This window comes from Mesitornis unicolor, unplaced genomic scaffold (assembly GCF_000695765.1).
Source record: "Mesitornis unicolor isolate BGI_N332 unplaced genomic scaffold, ASM69576v1 scaffold2165, whole genome shotgun sequence".
Lineage (NCBI taxonomy): Eukaryota > Metazoa > Chordata > Aves > Mesitornithiformes > Mesitornithidae > Mesitornis > Mesitornis unicolor.
The window spans coordinates 147,326-163,782 of record NW_010184745.1 but is presented as its reverse complement, the minus strand read 5'-3'; the positions used below and the strand labels follow the sequence as shown (position 1 = coordinate 163,782).

General features: G+C 38.1%; 1 protein-coding gene across 1 annotated transcript in view; it reads left to right on the top strand.

Annotated features, from left to right (window-relative positions):
* PARD3 (par-3 family cell polarity regulator) overlaps positions 1–15,094 on the top strand; it is a 310,634-nt gene extending 295,540 nt beyond the window's left edge. The window contains exons 24-25 of the mRNA XM_010184574.1: positions 9,957–10,084; positions 14,003–15,094. Coding sequence (XP_010182876.1) covers positions 9,957–10,084; positions 14,003–14,396 — 522 coding nt within the window. The 3' untranslated portion in view covers positions 14,397–15,094. The remainder of the gene's footprint in view (positions 1–9,956; positions 10,085–14,002) is intronic.
* Positions 15,095–16,457: the final 1,363 nt, after the last annotated feature.

Below are 16,457 nucleotides of genomic sequence, written 5' to 3'. Positions count from 1 at the left end.
TTGCTTAAAATGCCACAGTAATGATGGTGAACAACTTGCTTGTGTTCTCAAAAAAGTGGGGGCTGCAATAGGATTTCTCACAGTTTTCACTGAGGCGGGTGTAGGTGGTGGGTTATCGTTCCTTAGCGTTATGATGCGCACGAGACCAAGGTGGAAATAGCCAAAGATCAGCAACTGTATGTATGACATCACTGAGAAGAACCTTGGTGACATCATGATGCATATGTCATCTCTGGTTGCCTGTTGTGGTGGATATAGAAGATTTTTTTATTTTTGTTCGGTCTTTGTGTTGTTGTCTGCCTTAAACTCACCAATTTGAACCTGTGATATTTTTGACATGCAGCACGGAGAGGATCAAAGGTAAACGTATCCCTAAATGACCTAACACTGCTTAACATACTGTATCAGGATCTAGGCTCCTCTTTTCCCATGTCAGAAAACCTCTGGCCTTCTCTGAAATTGAATAGATAAAATAAACATTTTTTTATGACCAGATGTTTTTGATTTAACGTGGTGAAGATAATGTGATAGCTCATCACAGTTACAGTGTAGCGGTTTTTGGGTGACAGGGAGCTGGGTGTAGGAGGTATTTTCCATTACGTGTATTAACTGCTGTTTAGTCTCCAAATGAGAGATTTGAGCAGCATTCTTGGGAAAACTCTGTATGAGAAAAACTTGTGCTCTTGAAGACTTGGGAACCTAACTACTGAAGGTCACGGGCCAAATTGTTGTATATCTAAATGCCATAGCAACTTTAGACAGGCAACTTGGCTTTTATTATAGTTTCTTGTAATGAGCGAGGAGGGAATTATTTGGATGACAGGCTGATTACCTTAGGAATGGAATAATTTCCTAAATTGTGGGTCAGAACATTGACCTTTCCTTTTTCTCTTGTTCAAACAAATGGGATCTCTCTGTTTACTTGCCTTCTACAGATCATGCAAATGAGCTCAAGGTGACTAATTCAGCTTAATGTATTAATATTCATTCTGAAGCTTATTGTTGCTTTTGTAGGAGCTGTTCTGTTGTTAAATACATAGGTGACCAAATGTTTTATTTTAGATACATACTTTAAAAAGAATTGGCCCAGAGTGCTTTGGAATTATAATTATTTTTTTTTTCCATCGTGTACTCCAGCCTATCAAGATCACAATGCCTGGAAAGGATAAAGCAGTGATCTCATCCATTTCAGCAGTTCACAGTCAATTCAGTGCTAAGGAACCATAAGCCTCTCTCTTAAGGAGTGTGTATTACTTTAGCATATTAGTCTAAAATGATAGACTTAGTTAAGATGCCCTCTCAAAACAGATGCAGATTATTATTAAATACCAGTGACACAAAAAAAAATGCAAAAGTGGTTTATGCTACTTATGCAGGAAAATACTTAGATACACTCATCAACTTCCTTTGAATCTGCTCCATCTGTGAGCTGTTGGCTACAAACCACAGCAGTGAAAAGTGCACCTGTACGTGGACCATTGCTGAAAAGTCTGTTTCCACCTGAGGGAGATGGGTTGTGCAGCCTACATAAACAAAATACTTTACATCCAGAGAAGCCCCTGAGCCTCATGACAGCAGCCAACTCTGACCTGGTTTGCATAGAAAGAGAGAAAAAAAAATCCGTGGAGAAGTGCATGCTATGAGGTGATAAGTAGTTTGCATTTCTCATTAACAAAATGATGGGAGGGTTGGGGATAGGGAACAAAGTGCTGATGTGATGTGGGATTATTGGTTACTTTAAGGAAGCATAAATGAACACAAAGTTTGCAGTGTAAGTAATGGATACTGATGGAAATCTGGCAGCTCTGAGGATATTCAGAGGAGCTCAATAGCTCAGAAACCCACTAATACTTTATCAAAATGATCCTGTGAATGTCACCAACTCTAATCCATCTCAGACTATTAATGGCCTGTGACACAGAAGGCCGGTTACCTGTGACAAATACCTCAGTCTCTTCCAGAGGTTGGAGCCAGCTCTTCGTCCCGAGGAGCACTACATCACGCTGGCTCTGAGCAACAGCTGTGGCACAGAGACCAATGCCTGACCCCATCCCTTTCTGGCTGTGGCCATCAGGTGAAGGTTATTTCTATGTAGATAAACAATAAGACAGAGCTGGACTTTTTGCCTGGCTGTGTTTGCCCTGCCAGTAAACAAAATACTTGACTGCCTACGAGTGTTCGTACAGCATCAGGCAGCTTAACAGACACAAAAAGTGATTGCACTGGAATGAGATGACACCGTCTATTAAGCAGCGAAACATTTCTGCTCAAGGCCATTTGAATGACACGCTGCTAAGGTTTAATAACTGACTAACTCTCGCAGCATCTCTAAAACCCACTAGTTCTGCAAGTGAGTCAAAGTCTTGTGGAAAAGGTTTTCACATGTGTTTATTTTAAGATAACTTTCTCAGACTTCTCTTTTTTTTTTCTCTTACATGGCTTTTTTATTTTTTGTGTTTCATAAAACAAGGTACAAGAGGGTTTCAAGGGCAATACTGTATGCCTGTGTTACACAGGGGAAAAAAATAACATAAAGTATGTTGAATCCATTTTAAGCCTGCTGGTGTTAATTCCAGTCAGAGCTTGCAGAAATGTGTATCTAGGCGTGTAGAATTGCATGGAATCACAGTATCTCTGCTAATATTTAAGGCCCTTTCTCTTGCAATGACATTTTTATACCAGTGCAGGATTCTTTGAGGCTGATTTTTCTGTTCAGTACCAAAGTTGAGACTCTAGTTTCAGTTCTTTTCCGGGTAGTATTTGGTCTGCTGAGGTTTATCCTTGCTTGCACCAGTCCTGAGGTTGCGAGATTTTGGTTGTAATTTATTCCATAGCTTGCATTTTTGCCTAGTCACATCTTAATTAACAGATCTCCACCATCAATAACAAAATTACAGCATTATAGCCCTAAATGTCATGGGAGTGAACAATCCAATTTTAAAAAAAAAGGAACATATTAAATCCATTGAAAATACTACAACTGCTTGTCAGCTCTGCTTCTAGAAGAACAGCAATGATCAAAAAAACCCACAAAGATGCAGGAGGTACAAAAGTTGGTGGTTTATTTCTTCATCTTTGATTAAAATATCAGTGCTAAAAAGGGAAAGTGGCAAATGCCATTCAGAAATGCGTTCTTCTGCCGTCTTCTCAGGATGGGGGGATAAAATTGGCACTTTCAATATTTAGAAGTTAAATAAAAAGATATTTTTTCCTAAAGATAACAGCCTATTGGGTCAAAATAAGTATACTACCTAACTTCTATGCGTAAAGCTTTAATTACATGCACAAATTTCTGAAAGGTAAATAACTGCATGATTTTCATAGAAGAAAGACTCCAGAGGTCCTAATAAAATACTTAGGCATGACGTGGTAGATAAATGCTCAGAATATTTAGGGACTATGCTTGTTTATTCTGCTGTTTGTTGGTGTAAAGATCTTGTCTCTAAGAGAGATTTAAAGAAAAAAGTTCTTTTTTATCTGTTTATGGAACTCATTTCTTATCCCTGTGTTCAGGTCCTTGACCTATTCAAAGTGTAGTGAATTCTAAATAATTTAAAAATCTTTTAGAAAAACAAAAGTTGTCTTTTTATTGCTGTAACTTCAACTTTAATTTTACCTGGAAAAATGAATAACATATTATACTCAAAACAAACATTGTAAAGTTTATATCAGGCTGTAAATTATGCAGAATTACTCAACACATTAATGAGAAAGCATAATAGTATATTAGTTCTTCCTATTATGAATCCATTTGAAGAGTGTCTTTCAGGATATTTTATTTAAGATATTAGGCAGTATCTAGTGGAGCATTGCAGTAAACAAATAGTATCTTAGGAGCTAAATTGCTGTTTCTCCTACCCCTATCTGTTTCAGAGAGGAAACCGAAGTTATGCAGGGCAGCCTCTCCACAGGTAGTTCCTCTTCAGTTGTGTAATTAGTATCCATTCTATGTCAAACCTGGGAAGGATTTCATGAAACTGTTATGTTGTTAACTTTTTTCCCCCACTAGTTTCAATCTACTAATTTATGTGATACAGAAAATGAAGATAAAAGATTTTTAAAAGAACTGAAATAATTTTAGTTTGTAAACAAATTTACTTATAGCTTGCAGGCATGCAGAGCATGTTAATACCCCAGGCAGAATTTCAGAGCTAAGTAATTTGTTTCTACCATACAGAAGATTTTCTTTCTGCTGCTGGTATATACAGTATGGAAATCTTAATCTCATACCACACCATTCAGCTTCTTACATATATACGTAAGAAAGATGCACAAAGGGATGTTTTTTTCTTCTTATATGGTGTTTGAATTAATACACACACCGGTTGCCAATTTTTAAAAGAAATATTGCTGTATGTTCTGTTCACCATAGCAACATAAACAAAAAGATGGAAGTAAAAATAGTTTTCAAGGGCATCTCCCAGAACCATTGAATGTTTTTTATCATTCTGAATTTTGATATACACAGTTACTGGATTGTCTGTCATCTGTGCCAAGTACATTTACACATAAAGAAGGCAAGGTCCTTTAATCTTATCTGTTTATAATTAGTGCTGAACTATAAAAGCCATGGACTTTTTGGAGACCTCATGTCTGCCATCTTCGTAGGTGAAGCTGAAACCTTTGACACCATCTCCCACAGCATCCTTCTGGAGAACCTGGCTGGGCATGGCTTGGATGAGCATACGCTTTGCTGGATCAAAAACTGGCTGGATGGCCGAGCACAGAGTGTTGTGGTGAATGGAGCTATATCCAGTTGGCGACCAGTCACAAGCGGTGTTCCTCAGGGCTCTGTTTTGGGGCCAGTCCTGTTTAACATCTTTATCAATGATGTGGATGAGGGGATTGAGTGCTCCCTCAGCAAGTTTGCAGATGACACTAAGTTGGGAGGGAGTGTTGATCTGCCTGAGGGTAGGAAGGCTTTGCAAAGGGACCTGGATAGGCTGAATCAATGGGCTGAGGCCAACTGTATGAGCTTCAAAAAGGCCAAGTGCCGGGTCCTGCACTTCGGTCGCAATAACCCCATGTAACGCTACAAGCTTGGGGGCAAATGGCTGGAAAGCTGCCAGGCAGAAAAGAACCTGGGGGTGTTGGTGGACAGCAGGATGACCATGAGCCAGCACTGTGCCCTTGTGGCCAAGAAGGCCAATGGCATCCTGGGGTGTATGAGAAGGGGTGTGGTTAGCAGGTTGAGAGAGGTTCTCCTTCCCCTCTACTCTGCCCTGCTGAGACCGCATTTGGAATATTGTGTTCAGTTCTGGGCCCCTCAGTTCAAGAAGGACAGGTAATTACTTGAAAGAGTGGACTCTTTGTGGCACAGAGCCACAAAGATGATGGAGGGGGTGGAGCATCTCCCTTATGAGGAGTGGCTGAGGGAGCTGGGTCTCTTTAGCTTGGAGAAGAGGAGACTGAGGGGTGACCTCATTAATGTTTATAAATTTATAAAGGGCGAGTGTCAGGAGGAAGGAGCCAGGCTCTTCTCAGTGATAGCCAATGACAGGACAAGGGGCAATGGGAGCAAGCTGGAGCATAGGAGGTTCAATCTGAATATGAGGAAAAACTTTTTTACTGTATCGGTGACAGAGCACTGGACCAGGCTGCCCAGAGAGGTTGTGGAGTTTCCTTCTCTGGAGACATTCAAAACCCGCCTGGACGTGTTCCTGTGTGACCTGGTCTAGGTGATCCTGCTCTGGCAGGGGGGTTGGACTGGATGATCTTTCGAGGTCCCTTCCAACTCCTAACATTCTGTGATTCTGTGAAACTTCTTAGTTAAACACAGAACTTAATCTGGACAAAAATTAGCACATGTATTTTAATATTAAGTAATGGTCTTTTTTTATACCTGGGAAAATACTAAGTGACTTGTTCCTTTAGTAATCTCCCTATTAACCATTTCTTTATCAGCACAAAGAAGTTCTGAGTTTGCGTAAGCATTTCTCCTAGCTTCTCTGAATGACGGTAGGCTGTGAGATAGGTGTGTCACCTCAACTGGTGGGTCTCGTGTCACCTCAGCTGGTGGATCTTGTGTCACCTCAACTGGTTGGATCTCCCTGAAAATCCAGTTCCCTGAATCACCCCCATGATCTCCTCTCTGTAATTCTGTGGCAACTTTGATCTGTGCCAGTCCTGTAGTATCCATGCTGCCACCATGCAGAGCTGCCCTCCATGGGCAGAAATGCCACTCTGCAGGCAAGGAAACTGCTTGGGCAACCAGTAGGAAAGAGAGGAGGGACCTTTAATCCTAAAAGATGCTGCCCTTTACTGCTGATCGTGATCAATGCAACATCAGCCATGGGGGTACACCCACTGTGAAATGAAAAAAATGTTGTTTGCATGAAGTGAGTAACCTGTAGAAACTTTTAACTTAGCAGCCCTGGTGCTAAATTAATGCCTCTTTGAGAAGAGATCTGTGCAATTTAATGTATCTTGAAGCACAATTTTATGTGCTGCATATTGTTTAACAATGCTGAATGCCATAACTATCATTGCCACTTAAATGTATTGTGGAAGACATGAACATACATTTTTTGTATAATGCAGCCTTGGTTGTTATTGTGGCCTTGACCACATCCTGATTTAAAAGGTCAGTGCTTGTCATACATCTCATTGCAAACAAGGCCAGAGTCCTTATCAATCTGTACTGTGAGGACTATGCTGTTGCCAGGTTTGTTGCATGATTTCACGTTGTTACAATTGTACTTAGCCTTGTGTTGATATCAGCGTTAAAATTAGTTATATGCGTTCCTTTTACGTGGCTTTTTGTTGCTGTTGAAAGACATGCAAAGAGTGCAACTTTCTTTTAATTACCTCCCTTTTGTGCTGACATAAATGGGGTATGTATGTCTATAGATGTGTTTGTGTATATGTTTTATATATATAAATATGTATACTTTTGCATACTTTGCAGGTTGAGACAAAATTACCTATTAGTTTTTGAAGACTAAGGTTACTTATGATATAAATATTTTGGTTTAGATACTTTAATAAAAAAAATATTGAAAATATAAGTTGCTGTAGGAAAATTGGCATTTTTCTGAACAAGGATCCAAAAAGGAGCATGTTAAGTCTTTATATCTTCATAACCATATACCAAGGTATACTATATCACTATGGTATCACTGAGGTTTTTAATAAAGAGATTTGAAAGAAAGGCCTTTTCATTAATAAGATGGTTGAATGTACCTGTCTGTATGTATATATGTTATGTTATGGAATATGTGATTACATAAAAAGGGAGTATTTTTATGTCTCATTGCCATATTTTTGGATGCTTGAAATCAGATATCAGATTTGATTATATGAATAGCTTATTGTAGATGTGAACAACATGCAGATGGAACTCTAAATAAAGTATCCTTTTCAGATTAGTTAAGTATTGCAGATGCACTTAATGTAACAGGGCATACAGATACTCATACCTTCAGAGAATCAGATAATGGATTTTAGATGTTTGCCTTTAAATACATCAAATTATAAATGTCATCCATTAGATGAAATCCTTTGTGAACTTCTGAGGATTCATACCCGACTCCTCAAATCCAGCCACTCTGGGCATGCACTACAGCAGGCAGACAGGTGTGATAGCCCCAGCTTCTATTTAACCATTGGTTCCTGTCTGCATTAAAAAAAAAAAATCTCTGAAGTTACATTTTTATCTTATCCATTCGTAGTCCATTAGGACTTTCAAAGCCTCTGTCTCTTTAGTGACTTTTGTGGTAACTTCAGGTCTCTGCACGTGTGTGTGTGTACTTGCATTCATGCTTTCTAGGTGATGCATTTTAATGTCTTGCATAAACATAAATGGAAGAGCAGCTCAATTCTAGCTCCACTTTTTTGATAATTTAACCATTCCCTGTGCTGCAAAATGCTTTAATCTATTTACAGTGAACTGAAAAAAAGTGAAACTGTGTTTTCAAATAAAGAGAAGCAATTCTGATTTTGTGTCTTATCCATGATAACTACTTTCTCACATAGGATATAACTGTAGCTTTCCAACAATATGCTAGCTTTCCAACTCATGAAATGAGGAGATTTGCTCTAAAATCTTAGTTTAAGTGGTTTTATTCCTTATGGAGAAGTTGAGATGGGAACTTCTAAGTTCCCCTCTGGTTCTCTGTGAGCTGCTTATAGCCACACGGGAGAGAATTCACAAATAAATCTTGTGATTTCCATGTTATCACTCTTTTCCATGAGCTGAGCCCTTCCATAAGACACCAAATGTCAGAAGACTCTCAATAAAGTCAAGTTAGAAATGTTGACATATGCAATAACTGAAACACTCTTCTGTATGTGTTGCCCTTACTTAATATAGTAGGAAATCTCCATGGGGCTTGCTGGTTTGGACATACATAAGTACAGCTTATTAATCTCTAAGAAAATTTCCCACAAGGCTGACACATGATTCTGTTTTCTCAACTTGTTGCTTCATCATACATCATACATATTCCTAAAGCATTTTTCATTAGAAATAGTGTTTTACTTAGGTTATTACAGAGCAAATCTATTCTGAAGTAGACATCAATGTTGCATTAAGGCTTCTCTTAAACAGGGTCTCCGCTACTCGTAGTCTATGCTTTCACATTCTGATTCCTTTGCATAATAATCTTTTCATAATGGGAAAGGCGGTTGTTCACCAAATTGTATCTATTTGTTAAATTATGAGCCCAGACTGATGCTCTGTCTGAAGTGCATTGTTTTTGAAAATGAAGTTTCTAAAAGTTGTACACCTGTTTCAGATTTGTTGTGTTTCTGGCTACTGCAGGTACTTGACTACACAGTAAGACAAAGGAGAAGTTTATGTCACAAATTACAACTTTCTAGTTTCTAAAACTTGTCTTTGGTGTTAGAAGCTTTGAAAAGCCTTTTATCTTTCAGATATTTGTCAACCATTATAATATCTTCTGCTGCAGAAATTATAATGGTGAGAAACAAAAGAGATGTTCATTTAGAAGGAAGGCACAGATAAAAAGGCTGAAAGTGCTTTAACAAAAGCAAATCTGAGATAAGCTGTTTCAGTCCTAGGCTCAGCCAAGTGGCTATGCTCCTTAACCTCCCAGTGATTAGACTTACGTGTTTTGAATAGAACTGGTAATTTTGAGGAGGTAAAATAATGTTCTGTTTCTTTCTTAGGTGAAATGTTATTATTAAAACTATAAGAAGGGCCTGTAATATCATTTGACTTTTGTGGCACCCTATTTTGCAACTTGAAGTCACAAAATGTGTAGAAAGTAGTAATGTAAAATGAAAAGTGGTATCTCTACAAAAGTAAACCTTTTCGTAATCCAGAGATGTTGACTGGTAATGCTCTGTATTCCCTGAAAGGCCATCCATTTTCACATGCTCTTAGTATTGGCCTCAAAGTTTCAAATTGTCAGTTCATTAAGATGTTATCTAAAATCCTCCTCAGAGATACAGGATTCCCCATTGCCCACAAGAGACTTGCTAGAGTTATCTACTTGATCTTATCAAGCCAGAAAATGTTTCCCTGTCTCTCCAAAACGCAAGCAGTGCACATCTGGACCAACAACTGAAAAGGATGACGCCACTAAGGGAGAGCATCGCTTGAGCTGGTGCTGGTGCTGGTGAGGTTCAAAGGAGCTGCTGTGCCCCCTCCTCCCTCAGCAGGGTGTAAAATTTCACATTACCATGGCTAGGTTAACTTAGAGTGTCTGAAGATCTGTTCCACAAATGTAATTTAAATGTCAGCATTACTATAAAAGCACAACCCACTCTGGACAATATTTTTCTTATACTTCTCAGAAATAGTAGGTCAGAAATAGAATCTGTAGGAGAGGACACTGTTATGGGTCAGAATTTAACCTAATTACTATGAAAGAGCTGCCTGAACTGCATGTTGAAAGAAATGTAACTGTACATGTACAATAACAATTTAAATGGTAGCTCTTCTGTGGGTATTTTTCAGCTTTGTTTAAGATGTTGTCATTTTGATTTTGTAGCCGAGCACCAAGTCGTACTCACAGAGTGGCAGACACTCGGTATCAGTGGAGGTTCAAATGCAGCGGCAGCGGCAAGAAGAAAGAGAGAGTTTCCAGCAAGCTCAGCGGCAGTACAGCTCGTTGCCCAGGTATGGGAACTGTCTGAAGCTATTCACTCTACCTGAGCCTGCAGCTAATTTCATTTTTAGAAGGAAAATGTTGTACTTAGTGCAGACACTTTTGTTTAGCATTGATATAAGGTGGGATGTATTCAGTGTGGAAGAGGCATAAAATTTCTTAAGTGAGAGCATGTGGTAGCTGTTTATTTTAGGATAATTGCTTCAGAGCTGATTTCAGTGGGATCTGATGATGCTCAGCACCCAACAGAATTGAGACATTGAAACAAAGCTGTTCTTTGTGGGACACCATCCAGTTTAATTTTCTGCAATTACAAAAGTCTCCTGAGCATGACATGGGTTGTCCCCTTTTGACATGTTGGACTATTTTTTGTTTTTCTGCCTAATTCCTTACTGGATAGAAATTCTATCTTTGGGATGATTATGCAGTGAAAAAAACAAGAGCAAACAAAAATTTCAGGACCTCAAATGAAAGAATATGAAACTGAGAAACTATCAAAAACAGGGAACTGCTGGAGAGAGTCCAGCGTAGGGCTACAAAGATGATCAAGGGAGTGGAGCATCTCCCTAATGCGGAAAGGCTGAGAGAGCTGGGTCTCTTTAGTTTGCAGAAGAGGAGACTGAGGGGAGACCTCATTCATGTTTATAAATATGTAAGGGGTGAGTGTCACGAGGATGGAGCCAGGCTCTTCTCGGTGACAAACAATGATAAGACAAGGGGTAACGGACACAAACTGGAACACAGGAGGTTCCACTTAAATTTGAGAAGAAACTTCTTCTCAGTGAGGGTAACAGAGCACTGGACCAGGCTGCCCAGAGAGGTTGTGGAGTCTCCTTCTCTGGAGACATTCAAAACCCGCCTGGACGCCTTCCTGTGCAACCTCATCTAGGTGTTCCTGCTCCGGCAGGGGGATTCGACTAGATGATCTTTTGAGGTCCCTTCCAATCCCTAATGTTCTGTGATTCTGTGAAAAAATCAGGGGCCTCCAGGTTTCCAGTATATATATTTCTTCTGAGTTACTGGGTCATTAGCAATGGAATACTGAAAATTAATACAGTTTTTGTCTAAACAAACTTGTATATTAAAATATCTTGGCTTTTTAAAAATTAGTTTGTACAAAATGTCTTTTACTTAATATTTATATTTTAGAATTATTAGAAGTTTACCAAACTCATACTGTAAATTAGATAGCTGTCATAGTTAAGCATTATATATCTTAATATATCTTTGCATTTTCAAATATCAGTGGCAATGGTTTAATGGAGAATCCTTTCCACCAGAGACTGGTGTCAATTTCCCTTGATTCTAGTTGTTTCTTCCAATGAGGTTGTTTTGCTTTTTGTCCCCCATGGGGAAATGGTGTGGGAAATATGTTTTTGTGACAAAACATGTTTTACCATAACTCTTTTTTTGTAACAAATAGAAGATTCATAATCAAAGTTATCTAATCATGACCTCTTATCCTACTAGCATCTTTGAAAATAAAACAGATCTCTCAGATTTTCACATGTTGTAACACCTTCCAGTGTATATTTTTTCTGTTAAGTTTAGAAGGTGGGAAAGGAAAATGTTACTGTGATTTCATAAATTGATAGTTGTATTTTTGAAAATCTTTATATTGCCTTTGCTTCTCATGTCTACTTTCTCTTTGAAGTGACCACACCTGTTAAAGCCATATTTTAAGCATGTTTTAAAGCATGGTTTTCTTGAGACATTCTCTTTAAATTTTGCTAGCCCCAGCAATGCACAGATTGAGTGGAGGAGCATGGATGCAAGTATTGCCTTTAAGTTGGGGGTTTATTTTTAGTTTTAAAACTATGATTCTTAAAACTCATTTCCCCTGCTCTGCTCAGTCACTGGTAGCATTTAAAAGTTGGAAGTCAGCTGTAACGCAGTTCCAGTGCCAGAAATTAATACCCATAAGGAGAAATTTAATCTGTAAGAAATTTGGAAAATAATATTTTGAGCCATAGAAATGCTTGTTTTGAAAAGAGTGACTGAGAACTTCACTCAATGTGGTTTTTAACATGAAAAATTACTAGCAAGCTAGCAATGCATGTTACTGAGTAATTACTGAGTAATGATAATTTAGTTACTTACTCTGAGCACTCTGGGTATTTGAGCTGTGCTGAAAGCAGACAGAATTTCACGACCTTGGGCTAAAATTGAGTCCTGTAAATACCACGATACTCCTATAACAAGCTGAGACAGCCAGTTCTCCAGCTTTACAAACTGTAACTCTGACTGATCTTTAGAGAAATCTTACTCTTGATCTGAGACTTAGGTTCCAAGCTTAATGTTGCAACTATGGCTTTGTAATGATTAAAGATTGTGCACTGGCTTCATTCTTGGGCTTTGTGGCTTTTCATCTCCTGTAGTCTCTAGGGGCATCCTTTTTTTCCCCTTTGTACATTTAAATCTTGAGTACTGAAGGCAAATAAACTCTTGAGTCAATTTTAAAGGATCTTCCCAGAAAGACAATGAAAGTGGGCCAACTAATTTTGAAAAAGTACCAGAAAATAATAAGTTAAACCAGTTCAACTAGTCATCCTCTTGTCCCACGTGAAACTGTAAAAACAATGTTCAACTCCAAGTTAATTTTCCAGTACTTAAAATTTATCTTACTCTACATCAGAAACCTGACAGTTTCGTAGCCTACAGAGAGGTTTGTTCAATTTGCTCTTGTTCCAGGGAGTGATAAAACATGGCTCAGAAACATTGTTTCTTTGGCAAAGCTGGATATGTGAATACCAAGAACAGCTTTAAAAATCTGCATAAGAATTTACATTATGTTGTAATTTATGCTGTAATAATTTACATTCATCCTGAATAACAATTTTCATACAGAGGTCTCAAAATCTATTGTGAAACAAGGTGGATATGGTCATTTTCTAGTCTCATTTGTGGAAGGAAGATTGCAAAATCATTAAGTGACTTGTTACATTTACTAATGGTAGAAAGATTCTCAAGGTCTCATGTGTCTCCACTGCATATTCATTGGTATAAGTCGCATAGAGTCATGTGTGTTGACAGGAAAAACCAAGCCATATAAACAACTAAATTATTTTCTTATTGATTAATGTCGCAGTATATTTTGTTTTACTGTTTCTCATACACTAATTTTAATCTCAAAGTGGGTATCTCTTTTGCTGTAGCAAAAAATTGTTTTACTTTATCATCACCAATACTATTTTAAATTTATAAAAGCCTCTAGCAGCTTGATAGTAAATTAAATCTATTTCAAAAGCATAATCTGTCTTCAAAATAACATGATGATTTATTGTGAAAAGAGATAAGAATTTGTAATTCCTATACGTATGTGATTTATTTATCTACCCCACGGAGTCAAAAAAATGAGCAAGAAAGGTTATCTCTGCCTTTTCTTTTATGAAAACTATAGCAAACTGGGAAACCATCCTGATAGTATGAAATTCCTTAGTTCTGGAAATGAGAGGAAGAAACTCTCATCTGTGCAACTCCCTATCAGTAATGAGTTTTATCTTCTGACTTCTGCAGACCAAGTTTTTTAAAGATCTGCCTGTTGCATTTTTAATCAAATGTGAGTCTAGATTCAAATGCTTAATGAGTGACTTTACAAGTACTGGCTCTTACCTGGTTTCTTAGGAAGCATGTGTATGTTCTTTCTTAGTCTGCAACTGAACTGTAGCACTTTTTTTCATAAGAACATAGATTTTCATGGCATATTCATCCTGGAGAGGCCTAGAAATACAGTTCAACTCTATAGGAATGTTGTCCCAGCAAAAGAGACAGGATGCCTCTCCTGTAAAGGAGTAGAGGACATGACTTCTGAAGAAAAGGAAACCTGATGGCATTACAGAAGCACCCTTCTTTCCAGGGACTGTTGTCAATAACTGTAGAAGGAAAACCAGAATATTTGTCATTAAAACATCTTCCATTTTTCTTTCCAGGCAAAGCAGAAAAAACACCAGTTCTGTATCTCAAGACTCCTGGGAGCAGAGCTATGCCCCTGGCGAAGGGTTCCAGACTGCGAAGGAAAATCCCAGATATTCCAGCTACCAGGGATCAAGGAATGGCTACATGGGGGGACATGGCTTCAATGCCAGGGTAATGCTAGAAACGCAAGAACTGCTCCGTCAAGAGCAGAGGCGGAAAGAACAACAACTGAAAAAAAAAACTTCTTCTGAGGGGCCTAGCAACTATGACTCATATAAGAAAATTCAGGACCCTAATTATACCCCTCCTAAAGGTCCTTTCAGGCAAGATGTACCGCCTTCCCCATCTCAGGTAGCGAGGCTGAACAGATTGCAAACACCAGAAAAGGGAAGACCATTTTATTCTTGAGGTGAAGAAAATGAAGATCAACTTACCATGCAATAAGGAACTTTTCATATAAAGACTTCTATTTTGAAAACTTTTTAAACCGATGGTACTAAGGATATATCCGTTGTCTGTTTCAGTGCCTTTAAAAATACGGGCAAAGCTTTGGTGGGCCTTATGTCTTTGCCGTTCTGTCTCAAGTGTTGAATTCATGGAAGGATGTTCCACTATTTGACAATCATAGCGGAAGGGAGCAACGCCACCCCTGCGTACCAGGTCCCGTAGCCCAGTCCAGTAGCTGTCAATGGCTTATTACTAGGATTTGTTGTAATGTGTTTTACTTTGCAGTGACTTCTTACACCAACATGCAGCTTTGTGGCATAAAATTAATGAATTTGAGGTTGAAGGAAGCATTGACATGTCCTTTTTTATTTCTCTCGGGTCAGGAGGAGGGTTACATATCACTCTTGAGTGGATAAGGCTTAGCTCTGCTCTGGATCACAGTCACATTTCTAAGATGTTTTATGGTGGAGTCATTACCAGTCTTTGTTGATCAATATTTAAATGTCTATATGCTGAAAAACTATCCTTCTCCTATTATGCACATATGCACTCTTTTTCTCTCTCTCCCCACTCTGAGCTTATTAAGAAAGCCTTTATCCTGACTCATGAGGAAAACAATATTAAGCCTTCAGTTATCCTGAGAATCCTGTTACAATTGCCTTATAATCTTAATACACAGTCCATTACAAATTAAATAACTGGAGAGAGACTATTTACACAGTCACAGCCAAGTCCTTGTTAAGTGTATTTTAGTATTTTATTAAAGATGGTAAATTATGAACAAACATACAATTGAGTTCTAATTAGCTTTGTTTCTAAATAAATCTGGTCATATGACACTTGTGTCTAGGAAGAGAACTAGAGAGGGTATCATCCCATGGTTGTCTGATACATGGTTGTCTGGGCAAATTTTGGAGATAACTTACAAGCAAGAGCAGAAGAAATCAAAGTTTTTATTTGGATCAAAAAACTGAAAAGAAAACAATCTCTTCTTTTTACAGTTTGTGAAGCTTTGTGGACAATTGTCTTGTACTTCCATATAGTGTATTGTTGCACCATGATGCTATATTAAAAATAAACCTTTAAGTATATGAATGAGAGTTAAGTGGAGACAAACTGTTACACATCATCCTGAAAACATGTCAGTATCCAAAAATAACTAAAGCAAAAAAGATTGCTCTAGCAGTGAGTAATATTTGAATGTGCATATGGGATATGAGAATTTCTTTTGCAGCAGCTGTTTTTATGTTTGTTGGTCTGAACTTCATGTATTGTAAAAATATAGCTGGGTTGCTGAAGTGCCTGCAAATCCTGATGTGAAAAGGCTTGAAAATGGATCTCAGCATATTATGTACAAAAAGGAAAGAGAGAAAGCAAGAAAGAAAATCATGTATTGCGTGATTTAAAAAAAAATGCCTATTTTTTTTTTACTGGCACATTTTATTTTTGCGCCAACTTGTTTCTAGAATATATGTGAAATATCAGCACACATATCTGTGTCTTTTATGCCTGTTTGTTAATGGTTTTTGTTGTTAATAATGTACTCTGTGTTTAAAAGTTGTTACTAGTGTAAGCACAGTGACATTGGATGACAATGGCTCTTTTACACAGAATTTATAAAACTGTGTAAAATGGCTTTCCGTGTACATATGAAATTTAGAATAAAAAGGCTGTTTTCATCCTCATCTTGGTGTTGCCTGTAGACCCTTATGAGAACTGCTGCAGTGATTGAGTTTAAGAAATATTTAAGATATTATTTTATCCTATTCCTACTGGTTTGCGTGTGTCTTTCTCTGAGCACTTGTAAACACTGGCAAAAAAAAGGCAAAGAAAAGATTTACAGCCCAGCTGAACACCTGAAAACTATCCTCAGAGGGAAAAAACACTCAGTCTAGCATCTTATGCTATTTTAGGCCATATCTGTGACATTTAAAAGGTGCATTCTTAAGCGTAACCTCTGTGGCAAAAGTCTTTTTAGCTTTAGTGCGGAGTCCTCTCCCCGAGAAGAGTGCTGATGGGAGA